Here is a 13990-nt window from a genome sequence, read left to right on the forward strand (position 1 = left end):
TGATATCATCGAACCATCTCATCTTCTGTTGCCCCCTTCTCCTGCTGCCTTCAATCTTTCCCAGCATCAGCATCTTTTCCAATGAGTCCGCTTTTCCCATCAGGTGGCCAAAGTATTGGAGCTTCAGCTTCAGCATCAGTCCTTCCAATGAATATTCAGGACTAATTTCCTTTAGGATTCACTGGTTGGATCTCCTTGCAGTCCAAGGGACTCTCAAGAGTCTTCTCCAACACCACAGTTCAAAATCATCCATTCTTTGGGGTTCAGCTTTCTTTATAGTCCAACTCTCACATCCATACACGACCACTGGAAAAACCAGAGCCTTGACTAGAGGGACCTGTGTTGACAGAGTAACGTCTCTGCTTTTCAAAATGCTGTCCAGGTTGGTCATAACTTTCTTCCAAGGAGTAAATCTCTTTTAATTTCATGGCTGCAGTCACCATCTGCATTGATCTTGTTGCCTCCCCCGCCCGCCCCCCCCCCCCCAAATAAAGTCTGTCACGGTTTCCCCTGTTTCCCGTTTGTCCATCTATTTGCCATGAAGTGATGGGACTGGATGCCATGATCTCAGTTTTCTGAATGTTGATGCTTGGGGAGGTACATGGTAAGCCATTCACTGCACGACTCCCTTGGCCTTGGATAGCCATCTTTTTCTTCGATAAAATGCTCCAGTAGGTGATGCCAGAGGCGGGGCACCGAAGCGACAACCGCGGAAACCCGCAGTCAACCCTTGACGTAGGGCCCGTTAGAAAAGGCTCGCTCCCCACCCCCACAACACGAAGGCGGCTGCGTCAGCGACCCGCAGCCCACACTCAATATGGCGGCGGCGGCACCCGCGGCCTCCTGCCCTTCTCCATCATGGCGGCGACCGGACCCGCCTCCCTGGGCGCCCGAGTCATATGACCTGTCACACAATGGCTGAGCGCCTAATTCAGGCCTCCCGGCAACGCCGGGCGAAAGCCATGACAGCCGCCGCGGGTTTGGCGGGCCAAGCCGCGGTGCCCCTGCTGCTGTGCGCGCTGCTGGCACCCAGCGGCGCGTACGTGCTCGACGACTCCGAGGGGCTGGGCCGGGAGTTCGACGGCATCGGAGCGGTCAGCGGCGGCGGGGTGAGGAGCGGAGCGGCGCGGGGGGCGTCCGTCCCGCCCCGTCCCACAAGCCCCCGCGGCGCGGCCCCAGCGTTTCGCTGCGCGCGCGTCGCCGCCTGCGGCGGGCGCCCGTCCGTGGCTGCTTCGACGCCGCCGTCGCGCGACTGGACCCCGCGTTTGTTGGTTTAAGATGACCCCATAGAGACGGTTAGGTTAAACAGATGAGGGTCCGGAGGTCCACCAACTAAGTGACAGGTCTAGATAGTGACAGGGCGGAGGGCTCAAATCCTTCCTCAACTTGAGCAGGGGTCCCTGAGGGGAAGGGTCTCTTCACCTTGAAGAGGGCACTCCGGGAGGGTCGCTCCAGAGATGGCCGGGGGCCCGAGGAGCGTCCGTCCGCCGAAGAGGATGCCCCGGAGGGATGTTTTGAGTGCGCTTGTTATTTTTGGGGGTCGGGGGCCCAGAGAGTCCTGGATCGGGACTGCAGCTTGTGCCCCCAAGGGGGCAGGCGTCCGGTAGGTTTTGTGTAAAGGGACGACAGGTGCCTCAGGCCCTCTTTAGGAAGGTGAGAAGCCAGAAACGGGCTTTTAAAAGTCTTTTTTTCTAATATCAGGGCACACCAGTATCAGCTGATACTCTCGGATTGTTTAACCGTTTGAGGACTGTTTTGCCCTTGGATGGCAAAGGCCTAAGGGGGTGAGTTGCCCTCTGGAAGAGGCCTCGTTGGTGGCTGTTTATGTGTGTGAAGAGAGGGGAACGTTAAGGTGCACAAGAAATCACCTGGTCTGTTTGTTTAAACGCAGACTCAGGCCTTCTCGCCAGCTCCCGTTCTGACTTTAGAGTTCTGGTGTGGGGCCTGAGAACCTGCATTTTAACAAATTTTAACAAAGGCACCAATTGATACTCGTCGTAGGTATTGAGAGAACTTTTTTATTGATTCAAGGACCTCGGGAGCAAGCTTGTTTTCTTTCTTTCTTTTTTTTTTTAAATGAATTTTTAACTTTAGAAATCATTTTAGATTTACAGAAAAATTGCCAAGACCATACAGAGTTGTCATATACCCTCAATCAAGTTTTCTTCTATTATTAGCATCCCACGTTAGTATGGTCCCAACCAATGTTGGTTACCTTAATGAAAGTCCTTACTTCCTTTCATATTTCCTTAGTTACCCAATGCTCTTTTTCAGTTTCAAGATCCCACACAGGATACTAATTACACTAAATTGGCTTGTCTCCTTAGTCTTTTCTAGGCTGTGTCAGTTGGGATAAGTTCCTCTTATCTAGGCATTCTGAAATACCTAAGGGAGCCTACCAGTCTTCTCCATCCATGGGATTTTCCAGGCAAGAGTACTGGAGTGGGTTGCCATTTCCTTCTCCAGGGGATATTCCTGACCAAGAGATTGAACTCAGGTCTCCTGCATTGCAGGCAGACGCTTTACTGGCTGAGCCGCCAGGGAAGTTCCTAAGGGAGACATGAGGGCCATACAAGCTTAATGCAAAGTCTGCGTGGGCACAGCTGATAATTTCCTTAGTTCCCTAGTTATGCTAACAGGTGGCTCCCAAGCCTGGGAGCTTGCTATAGTGGCATGATTGTTCTTGGCTCCTAACAGCTTGCTTAGTCCTGTCAGCTTTTTCTTTGTAACCTTTGTCTTGCCTTTGTTTTTTCCCCTTGTGTTTATAGCCTCTGAGTTCATGGCGTTTGTGATGGCCGGTCTTTGAACGAGAGGGATTTTCTTTTTTGTTCCCCAGGACAGAGCTAGAGCTGATTTTATTTGAAAATGGCAAGGCTGAACTCTTGAATGGGTTGTTTGTTGAATTGAGTCAGATGGAATGTGTGTCCTTGGATGCAATTCAGAACTAGTTTGAACGCTTGCTGGGTGGCTGTTTTGGGTGGGTCTCATCCGGGGTCGAAAGAGTTGGACACGGCTGAGCGACTTCACTCACTCACTCACTCACTCACTCACCCTATTGATAACCAGTGTTGTTGTTGCACTGGTCTCTGTGGTTCTTATGATTGCAAGATGCCCTCGGCGATAACCATTGGAAAAGTTTGAACAAAACAAAAGTTTATTACTCATAGGTCCTGGAAAGCACATGGCAAACCTGGGTCACACCTGGTGATGGTAGGTAGAGAGACAGAGGGTATGGGCCTGGGGTTCTGCTTTCATTAGGGTCAAGGGTGGAGGCCTTGGGCCTTGCGGCTTATTTTTTCATTGGTGAACTGAAACCTTAAGTGTGGGAACTTAAAGTTCAGGGAAAGAAAAAGTGGCCCTAATGATGGTCAGCTAGCGAAACTGACCAAGATCTTGCAAAGAACTCCCCCCTCCCCCCAACCTCAGCTTGGCTCTGGGTTCTTTGGCTGCAGTTTGTTTATTTGAGACAGCCGTCTCGGAAGTGGATCCCTCTTTGAAGTGGATGCTTTGCAATCAAAGCTTGAGTCCTGCATTTGCATTACAAAAAAGGAAAAACCTGACCATTGGGGATTGCACTACAAGCCACCCTTAATGCCCAGGTATCAGCGTAAGAGGTGAGGACCTTAAACTGCCTGAATAGCTGATTTACTGAAAGTAAGGGATAGGGCCTGTTGTAATTTAGAAAGGATTATAGTAGCACCCCTGTAATTATACTACAGTCAATAGTTTGCAATCCAATTGGTAGCCATTGTCCTAAGCTTAAAAGGTCACACCTTGAAACCAGGTCAGTGATCTTGGGGCCCGAGGAATCTGTTCAAAGATGAGGTAATACTGCAATTAACATTTTGGGCCATCTGTTATGAGTGGGTTTGAGTCTGTCCTGGGTTGGTGGATTGCTCCATATCTCACCCAACCACGGTCAGTTCCGTTAAAGTGTTGTGTCTCATTTCAGGAGACAGTGATGCAAGTGTGCTTACAAGATTAGGTCTATATGGTGCAAATACTTGATTCAGCTTATGTAATAGACATTTCAGTGAAAACAAAAGAAAACGATGGCTAATGGGGCAGATTGTAGACCTATTCTGAATCCTGAGGGCAGCCAGTCGTGATTTCTAGATGTAGAACATCTTCAGGTGGAGTGGGGACAGACGGTGGCAATCGGAGATCTGCCTGAGTTGAGTTTGACTATCTCTGGGGATCTTTCTGAGTGGTCCACAGAGCAACAGGCATGAAGGTTGTTCAGATATGAACTGTTGTGATTTCTCTGGAGTTTGTATAAAGTTATCACACTTTAGGTTGCATAACTTCAGGAAAAGGGAAATTTTAGTTCTTAATAATTTAAAGTCAGAAAGTTGGGAAAAAGAAACATTAGCTTGACAAGCTGTATTCAGATATTGGAAGAAATGAGAAGAATTCAGTATTTGGTCCAGTTTACAGGTAGAAAACAAACCTCAAAGACAATCAATAGGACTAGAATCTGATAATGGGCTTCCCTGGTGGCTCAGATGGTAAAGAGTCTGCCTGCAGTACAGAAGACTGTGGTTTGATCCCTGGGTCAGGAAGATCCCCTGGAGAAGGAAATGGCAATCCACTCCAGTATTCTTGCCTGGAAAATCCCATGGACAGAGGTGCCTGACAGGCTACAGTCTGATTATCTGCAGAGTGTACTCTAGTTCTTCACTGAAATATAATTTTCTCTCTATCATCACCCCTTACTTCCACCTTTTATTAGAGATAACCAAAATAAGGCTAATTTCCTTGCAAAATAAGTAAGGCCTTATTAAACTTGCCCTGATTATATACGTGCAGCCAAAATAATAATTGACCATATAGGTTCTTTTAAGTGTGCCCCGTTGGACATTTGCACAAGGAATCACAGATTGGGCTATTAAAAATCTCTGTCAAGGCTAGGCAGCCAAGCTGTGAACTTATCATCAGACTTTCTCTGCAATCCTGATAGATTTGGGTGAATTCCTTTCTTCACGAGGTCCACCAATATTCTGAGATTCCTGCATCTGCTAAGAAGTGACCTTTCTTACTTACCTGGTAAGGCTTCTGGGAACCCTGCAAGCAAGTTACCAGGCTGATTTTTCCAGGGAGCTTTATTGGCTCCATGTGCCATACTTAGTCTCTCAGTCATGTCCAAGTCTTTGTGACCCCATGGACTGTAACCCACCCAGCTACTCTGTCCATCGGGATTCTACAGGTAAGATCACTGGAGTAGATTGCCGTGCCTGCAGCCCACTGTAATGGGTTGCAATGCACCCGCCTGCAATGTGGCAGACCTGGGTTCGATCCCTGGGTTGGGAAGATCGCCTGGAGAAGGGAGTGGCTACCAGTATTCTTGCCTGAAGACTGCAGCCAAAATGATGGTACAGAGTTCACTGACATTGGCTCTATCAGTTCAGTTCAGTCACTCAGTCCTGTCTGTCTGTGACCCCCATGGACTACAGCATGCCAGGCTTCCTTGTGCATCACTAACTCCTGGAGCTTGCTCAAACTCATGTCCATTGAGTCAGTATCCCATGCAACCATCTCATCCTCTGTCGTCCCCTTCTCCTCCTCCTGTCCCCAACCCCTCCTAGCATCAGGGTCTTTTCCAGTGAGTCAGTTCTTCGCATCAGGTGGCCAAAGTATTGGAGTTTTAACTTCAACATCGGACCTTCCAATGAATATTCAGGACTGATCCCTTTAGGATGGACTGGTTGGATCTCTTTGCAGTCCAAGGGACTCTCAAGAGTCTTCTCCAACACCACAGTTCAAAAGCATCAATTCTTTGGCACTCAGCTTTCTTTATAGAAAGCTTTGGACATATTTCTTTATATGCCCAAAGAAGAGCAGTGCCAAACAATGTTCAAACTACTGCACAATTGAACTCATCTCATACGCTAGCAGAGTAATGCTCAAAATTCTCCAAGCCAGGCTTCAACAGTATGTGAACTATGAACTTCCATACGTTCAAGCTGGTTTTAGAAAAGGCAGAGGAACCAGAGATCAAATTGCCAGCATTCGTCGGATCATCGAAAAAGCAAGAGTTCCAGAAAAAATGTCTACTCTGCTTTGTTGATTATGCCAAAGCCTTTGACTGTGTAGATCACAACAAACTGGAAAATTCTTCAAGAGATGAGAATACCAGACCACCTTACCTGTCTCCTGAGAAATATGTATGCAGGTCAAGAAGCAATAGTTAGAACTGGACGTGGAACAACAGACTGGTTCCAAATTGGGAAAGGCGTATGTCAAGGCTGTATATTGTCACCCTACTTATTTAACTTATATGCAGAGTACATCATGTGGGATGAAGTGCAAGCTGGAATCAAGACGGCTGGGAGAAATATCGATAACCTTAGATAGACAGATGACACCACCTTTATGGTAGAAAGTGAAGAGGAAGTAAAGAGCCTCTTGGTGAAAGTGAAAGAGGAGAGGGAAAAAGCTGGCTTAGAACTCAACATTCACAAAACTAAGATCATGGCATCAGGTCCTATCACTTCATGGCAAATAGATGGGAAAACAGTGGAAACAGTGACAGACTATTTTTTTGGGCTCCAAAATCACTGCAGATGGTGACTGCAGTCATGAAATTAAAAGACACTTGCTTTTTGAAAGAAAAGCTATGACCAACCTAGACAGCATATTCAAAAGCAGAGACATTGCTTTGCTGACAATGGGCTGTCTAGTCAAAGCTATGGTTTTTCTAGTAGTTATGTATAGATGTGAGAGCTGGACTATAAAGAAAGCTGAGCACTGAAGAATTGGCTCCATAGGCCAACCTAAATTTTTAAAATCTGTCTGGTTATATCTGAGTCTATGTAGGTCTCTCTCAAATATGACATGTTAGTTAAAACCTTGGTAATATAACCAGTGTTTCTAATTGTGTCCTGTTAGGAGGAGGACAGATTCTTAGTAAACTTATGCAAATAACTATATTGCCATGAAAATAAGAATACTCAGAGTTTTTGAATATTGGAGGGATCAGATAGGGAGAAATTTGTTTTATCTTTGTTTACAAGGATACACTTAACAAATTGATACAAGTCATAGACAGGTTAGGAAAAAGGTTTTCCACAAATCTGGAAGAAGTAAAACATTCAAGAAGCAACAGTGTTTTGGATAAGTCATAAAAAATATAATTATCATCATCAGTTCATTCAGTTCCCTATAATTAATTCTTGTTGATTTCGATCTTTTGTTAGCAGTTTTATGATTCTTGTTTTACTTTCAGTTCGGTCCAGTCGCTCAGTCGTGTCCGACTGTTTGCGACCCCATGAATTGCAGCACGCCCGGCCTCCCTGTCCATCACCAACTCCTAGAGTTCACTCAGACTCACATCTATCAACTCAGTGATGCCACCCAGCCATCTCATCCTCTGTCGTCCCCTTCTCCTACTGCCCCTAATCCCTCCCAGCATCAGGATCTTCTCTAGTGAGTCAACTCTTCGCATGAGGTGGCCAAAGTACTGGAGTTTCAGCTTTAGCATCATTCCTTCCAAAGAAATCCCAGGGCTGATCTCCTTCAGAATGGGCTGGTTGGATCTCCTTACAGTCCAAGGGACTCTCAAGAGTCTTCTCCAACACCGCAGTTCAAAAGCATCAATTCTGCGGCGCTCAGCTTTCTTCACAGTCCAACTCTCACATCCATACACGACCACAGGAAAAACCATAGCCTTGACTAGACGGACCTTTGTTGGCAAAGTAATGTCTCTGCTTTTGAATATTCTATCTAGGTTGGTCATAACTTTTCTTCCAAGGAGTAAGCGTCTTTTAATTTCATGGCTGCAGTCACCATCTGCAGTGATTTGACCTTAGAGTTCTGTAAATTCTTACCCAGTTCATCAACACGATCTGAAAGAACCCTGTACTTTAAGTGAAGAGTTCTGTCCAAAATTCTTGAAGATGAAGTACTTTTGGAAGAACATTTTTGCCAAAACATTAGTAAAGCTATAACTATCTGTAAGTGACAAAAAGGCTTAAACACGGGCATATTAAAAATCTGATAAAGTTCATTGTAATTCAGTTGATGAGGAAATTTGGTTATTTCGGTAACGTATAGCATTTTAAGATAACTAGAATTACAAGTGATAGCATTATACCAGGATATAGCAGATGTCTAGGAATTTGATGTAATTTCTGGAACACATATGTTAATAACATGTATCAATACAAATATCAACTAAAGAAAGTTTAGTGTTACATCTTACTTGACAATGCTTACTATGCAGTTTAACATGCCAAATAAGCCTAATTAGTTTCATGTCTTTTTATAAGGGGAAAGAACCCATCTTTGAGATGTCCAGGGCTCATCTGGAGAAATCTCAGGAAGTTAATATGAGGTCAAAAAGACTTCATTTAGAATTTATTTGGGGAAGTTTGTCAAAAATACAAAAGGTGTTAAAACACTTGATTAAATAGGGTCATTGGTCACTGTGAAACAATACTTAATTATCCATTTAATCAAAATGATAAGAACTTCACAGGCAAATGTATAAAGTTACATAGTTTAAACCCAGTTTAACCACCCCCACCCACAACCTTAGCTCTTCTAATAGAGAAGACTCAGGGTTTCTTTTTTTCAAGTAAAGACTTGATAAAGATAATGTGAAGCATAGAATATTATTTTGATAATATCTGAATCTTTATTTCCTAGGTAGGTTCCTTAAAAGGTAAGGAATCTTTCCTAAGCTTATCAAGAACAGACGAATAGTCTAACAAAAATTTGTCTTTTTAGCAGATTAAGAATAATTCTTAGTTTTTTATAAGTATGCTATTTATTAAAGCTTATTTAAAAAAATCCTTATAATTTAATTTTTAGCCAGCTTGACTACACAAGGTAAAATTCCCTCTCCTAGCTTCTATATCCATTCATTTTCTCTACTCTAGGACAAAATTACTTTCATTTCCCTTAACAGAAATATATCTCCCTACCTCATACCTTTTCTTAGCCAAAATACATCCTACTTTTCTTGAATTGTTTCTCATATTATTTCTAGTATTTTAATTACATATATTAATTAGATTGCTTAACCCTTAGAAACCTTAATTTCTAGTGACAGGACATTTTTTCTAATAGATCTAAATATGTTTTGTTCCTCTGTAATAAGAAACCAAAAGTAGATAAACCTGTGTTCAGTATTAATGTTTCAGTGTTTTATATTATTTGGAAATTATGTGTGTAATGAATTTCCATCATTTAACTTAGCAAAACTCTAAGGTTTCAAGTTACCAATGAGATTTGGGTGACTACTTCTAAGTAGACATACCATAAAACATAATTATTTTTGAAAAGTGGATTCCTGGGCAGTCAGAACTTCAGTTAGGCCCTTGCATTCCAGAAAGGAAAAGACAGTAGATGACTAAGTTTTTAGTCTGATAGCAGATCTGACCTTCTGCTCTGGGCAAAAAATCTTTTCCCTAAACCAGCTGATTTTTATGCTTTTATTTTCAGATGTTGTAGCCTTACTCATAGGTGCTGGTAAAGATAAACAGTAGACGAATGTGCTAATGTATTTATCCTTTACTACTATGATTCTCCTTTTTATTTTGGTGGTTTAAACCTAGGATAGCCAGTATTTCATAAAATGAGGATTCATCATGTCCTAACACCTTTCCTTTGATGTTAAATCCATTGTTTAACTTGTTCAAAGTGGAACTCTTGTTATTGTATGTTTATTAACTCTGTTTAAAATGAAGTTTGTTTCATAACTCAGAACAAGAAACTCTTTTATGATAGTGTCCCGTGTATAATGTATTACTCATCTCAGAAGTTCAGTAAATACTGATTGAATGAAAATGATTGCAATGCTATATTTGCACATCACTCCTTTCTGGAGTCCCTGGATGTAGCACACTTTGTAGCAGTAAGTGTTTGGAATATTCTCATTTAATCTGCATATTTGGTGGGGAAAGCAGGATGGTGCACATGGACTTAAGACCAGATTGCCAGGGATCTGTTCTGGGCCTCCTTGTCACTCACTGTACAGCCTTGGGCAGGTTATTTAACCTCTCTATAGGTCAGATTTTTTTTTCTGGGCACACAGTGATACCTGCCTGGTTGGAACATTGTGAGGATAGATGTCAAAGATCAAAGGATGGCATCTGCAACGTGATTAATTTTGGTTAGTATCATTCTGTTTCATACATTGGGGGGAGGAAGTTATCCAAGGATTTTAAGTGAAAAATACATTCAGTGCCTGCCCTGTATTGGGAACATCACTGTTTTCCAATTTTTGTGCTAAGGCTCCATCCTTGGCTGTTATAACAGGCCTTATTTAGGGAGCATGATTAGTATCAATAATTAGGTGATTTGTTATTGCTTCATGTACATTTTAACACTTGGCTATACTGCTATTGCCATTGATAAAACTAATGCTTCTGCACTGGGTGTGACTATCAGCTGGCAATATCCTAATGACATATGATTGCTCAAAGTTGGCCCTTTCTTTGTTAAGGATAGAAGAGCATAGAGAGCAAAACAACCTCCAAACAGCAAAACACACTGTTCTAGCTGTAGTATATGTTGTTAGCATGATACAGAGCAGGGAGCATTGTTTCCCTTGGGTCAGGAGAAGGTTAGCCTGCGTATACAGCACTCATTCACTTTAAAATTTGAGCCTCTACTAGTCTGTAAGCTCGTTGAGGAAGTGACTGTGCTTTTAAAAGCAGTTTGTGTGTACAATGCCTGTTATCTCCTGAGAGCATACTATGTGCCAACTACTGTGCTAAGTCCTTTCTATATCTGAATTTAGTCTTGGGACAGCGAATGAGTAAGACGACCCTTTGCAAATGATGATTTGCCCTTGGTCACACTGCTTGTAAATGATGTAATCAGGATTCCAGCTCCACGGACTCAGACTATTATTATGTTGCCTGTACTGGTGAAGCTAATGATAACATAGATATTAAATAAATGCTTATTGAATAAAAATAAATGGGGATATGAACTTGAATGGGACCCAGTCATTGTCCCCAAGGATCTTAGAGGTGAAACAGTGATGAGGGTGTGGGGATAGAGGGATTAATGGTGGCTCTGTGGACCTGTTGCTGAGGCCACAGTCCACAGGAGAGGCACCTTCGTCACATCGCTGACGAAGAGCAGAGGGAAGTCTTCCTTGAAGAGGTGGAGTTTGACCGGAAAGCTTGGACTGGATTTGGCCAGATGAGGGGGTAGAGTGCATTTGACAGATGAATGGATAAAGAAACTGTGGTACATAAATATAATGGAACATTGCTCAGCCTTAAAAAGGAACACATTTGAGGCAGTTCTAATGAGGTGGATGAACCTAGAGCCTATTATACAGAATGAAGTAAATAAAAGAGACAAATATTGTATATTAATATATATTTATGGACTCTAGAAAGATGGTACTGATGAATCTATTTGCAAGGCAGTAATGGAGACAGAAGAAAGATATATTAGTTTGTTATACCTACATAGGGAGAAGGCAGTGCAGTGCTCTTGCCTGGAAAATCCCAGGGACGAGGGAGCCTGGTGGGCTGCAGTCCATGGGGTTGCGAAGAGTCGGACACAACTGAGCAACTTCGCTTTCACTTTTCACCTTCATGCACTGGAGAGGGAAATGGCAACCCACTCCAGTGTTCTTGCCTGGAGAATCCCAGGGACGGGGGAGCCTGGTGGGCTGCCATGTATGGGGTCGCACAGAGTCGGACACGACTGAAGCAGCTTAGCAGCAGCATACCTACATAGATGATGTGAGTTAGAATCCAAGTAATTAAGGAATTTGGGTATAAAACTGAACAATCTGAACTTTATTCTGAAAGCTCTTGGGGGGAGGGAAATTCTTTCATCTCTTTATTCTTCTACCTTTCTTTATCCATGCATTTTGATGCCAGTCTTTTTAAAAATTTTATTTATTTTTAATTGGAGGATAATTGCTTTACAATGTGTTGGTTTCTGCCATACAGCATGAATCAGCCACGGGTATACATACGTCCCCTCCCTTTGGAGCCTCCCTCTCACTTCCCACCCACCCCACCGTCTCGGGTGTCACAGAGCGCTGGTCTGCGCTCTCTGAGTTGCAGCAGATCCCCGCTGGCTGTTTCGCGTGTGATAATGCATGTGTCTCCATGCTGTTCCCTCAGTGTGTCCACAGGTCTCTGTCTACATCTCCATTGCCGCCCTGCAGATAGGTTCAGCAGTACCATCTTTCTAGATTCCATATATATGCATTAATATATGATATTTGTTTTTCTCTTTTTGACTTACTTCACTCTGTATAATATACTCCAGGTTCATCTGTCACATTAGAACGGACTCAAATGCATTCCTTTTTATGGCTCGAGTAATATTCCACTGTGTATATGTACCACAGCTTCTTTATCCTTTCATCTGTTGGACATCTAGGTTGATGGAAGATGGACATCTTCCATGTCCTAGCTGTTGTAAACAGTGCTTGATGCCAGTCTTGTGTGAGGTTCCCTGTATAGCCTGGCCTGGGGACCATTGTGTCGTCATTCTTAACAGCAAGAGATAGCACCTATAAATCTCTTAATAAGACTGAAGAGAGTAGAGGTTTCTTTAAGAATTGCTGCTTGTAATATTTTCCTACAAGATGTTGAGGGGAAAAATTGCCTGAGATTCATCTTTCCCATTCTTGGCCCCCAGATATTGTAGATGACAAACAGTCTTGAGATAGAGAAACTGTTTTATTTCTTCTAATAACCACTCTCTGAGTCTAGGTCGTCAAGATAAATCTGTAATAATGAGATTCATTAATAGATTTAGCAACCTTAACCTCCCAGCCAACTGTCACCAACCCTCATCTCAGTAGAAGGGAAACGTGGTTGTTGTTGGGAACCTGTGTTTTAGCTGTTGGACAGACATCAGCCCTATTTACACAGTGATAAGCAAAACAAAGGTAGGCAAACGACTTCCCACAGCTTGGTGTTGCCCAAGAGCTGGCTAACTGTGGACATGCTAGATGGCACGTCCACATAAACACTGTGAAAAAGTGCTCATGGTTAGATTTGTTTTATTCATGCTTTTGAAAACTTCTTTTTTTTTTTTTTTTTTTAGGCAACCTCCCGACTTCTAGTAAATTACCCAGAGCCCTACCGTTCTGAAATACTGGATTATCTCTTTAAGGTAGTGAACAAATAATGATTTAATGGTATCTGTGATATTTTAGAAACTGTGGTGAATTTCAGCAATAGTCTTTAGCATCTTCACAATTCTAGTTTTTAAAAATCTGGTAAATTACTTTTGGAATAAGTTACTATCTATCTGAAGTTTTGCTTTGGTTTTCTCATCTGTAAAATCAAAGGCAGTGATTAGTGATTGACTTGAAGTGTTTTCCTTCATACAATGAATCATACTGTTAATGTTGTTACTTCTTTCCCCAGCCAAACTTCGGTGCCTCATTGCATGTTCTAAAAGTTGAAATAGGTGGTGATGGGCAGACAACAGGTAGGCAGATTTGGGGACTGGGGTATTTGCCTCCAATATTTGAACCTGCGCCTAAACTCAGAGACTGTGGTTTCAGAATATGAACAATGCCAACATTTCTGATGTTGGTTACTGTTTAGATTGTTCTTTATTTTCCTTTTTCATTATAGTTATTTAAAAAATATTATATTAAAACATGTATTTTTTCATACAAAGCAGCTTGTGGACTTTGGATTTCTTATTTAGTTGAAGAATCAGTAGTAAATAAATCCACAGTTTTTTATAAAGTGATAGTTACTAGACAGAGAATAGGGAGAGAGTGAAATTTTACTGAGAAGTTTTAAGATAGTTTTTAGTGTATTAAACATGTAAAAAAAGATGTTATTAGCTTTAAATAAAATATGTGGCAAAATATAAATAGTTGGTATTTCAAAGATACAATGTTTTTGTCCTTTAAAAATAAAATAATTTTAACCAGTGAATTTGCAGTCTTTAGTGTCATCATTTTGATTGGCTTTGTGTAATACATGTAGTCAATTAAATATTTTTTAGGTCTCTGATTTTCAGGAAGAAAATTCTCTCAATGATT

General features: G+C 42.3%; 1 protein-coding gene across 2 annotated transcripts in view; it reads left to right on the forward strand.

Annotated features, from left to right (window-relative positions):
* Nucleotides 805-13990, forward strand: part of GALC (galactosylceramidase) — a 56902-nt gene continuing 43716 nt past the window's right edge. The window contains exons 1-3 of one of the 2 annotated variants that reach the window (XM_018053888.1): nt 805-1109; nt 13033-13101; nt 13359-13422. In XM_018053888.1, coding sequence (XP_017909377.1) covers nt 900-1109; nt 13033-13101; nt 13359-13422 — 343 coding nt within the window. In that variant the 5' untranslated portion in view covers nt 805-899. Of the gene's footprint in view, nt 1110-9866; nt 10115-13032; nt 13102-13358; nt 13423-13990 lie in introns of those variants that run through there. The other variant, XM_018053889.1, reaches the window with a different exon arrangement.

This window comes from Capra hircus, chromosome 10 (assembly GCF_001704415.2).
Source record: "Capra hircus breed San Clemente chromosome 10, ASM170441v1, whole genome shotgun sequence".
Taxonomy (NCBI): domain Eukaryota; kingdom Metazoa; phylum Chordata; class Mammalia; order Artiodactyla; family Bovidae; genus Capra; species Capra hircus.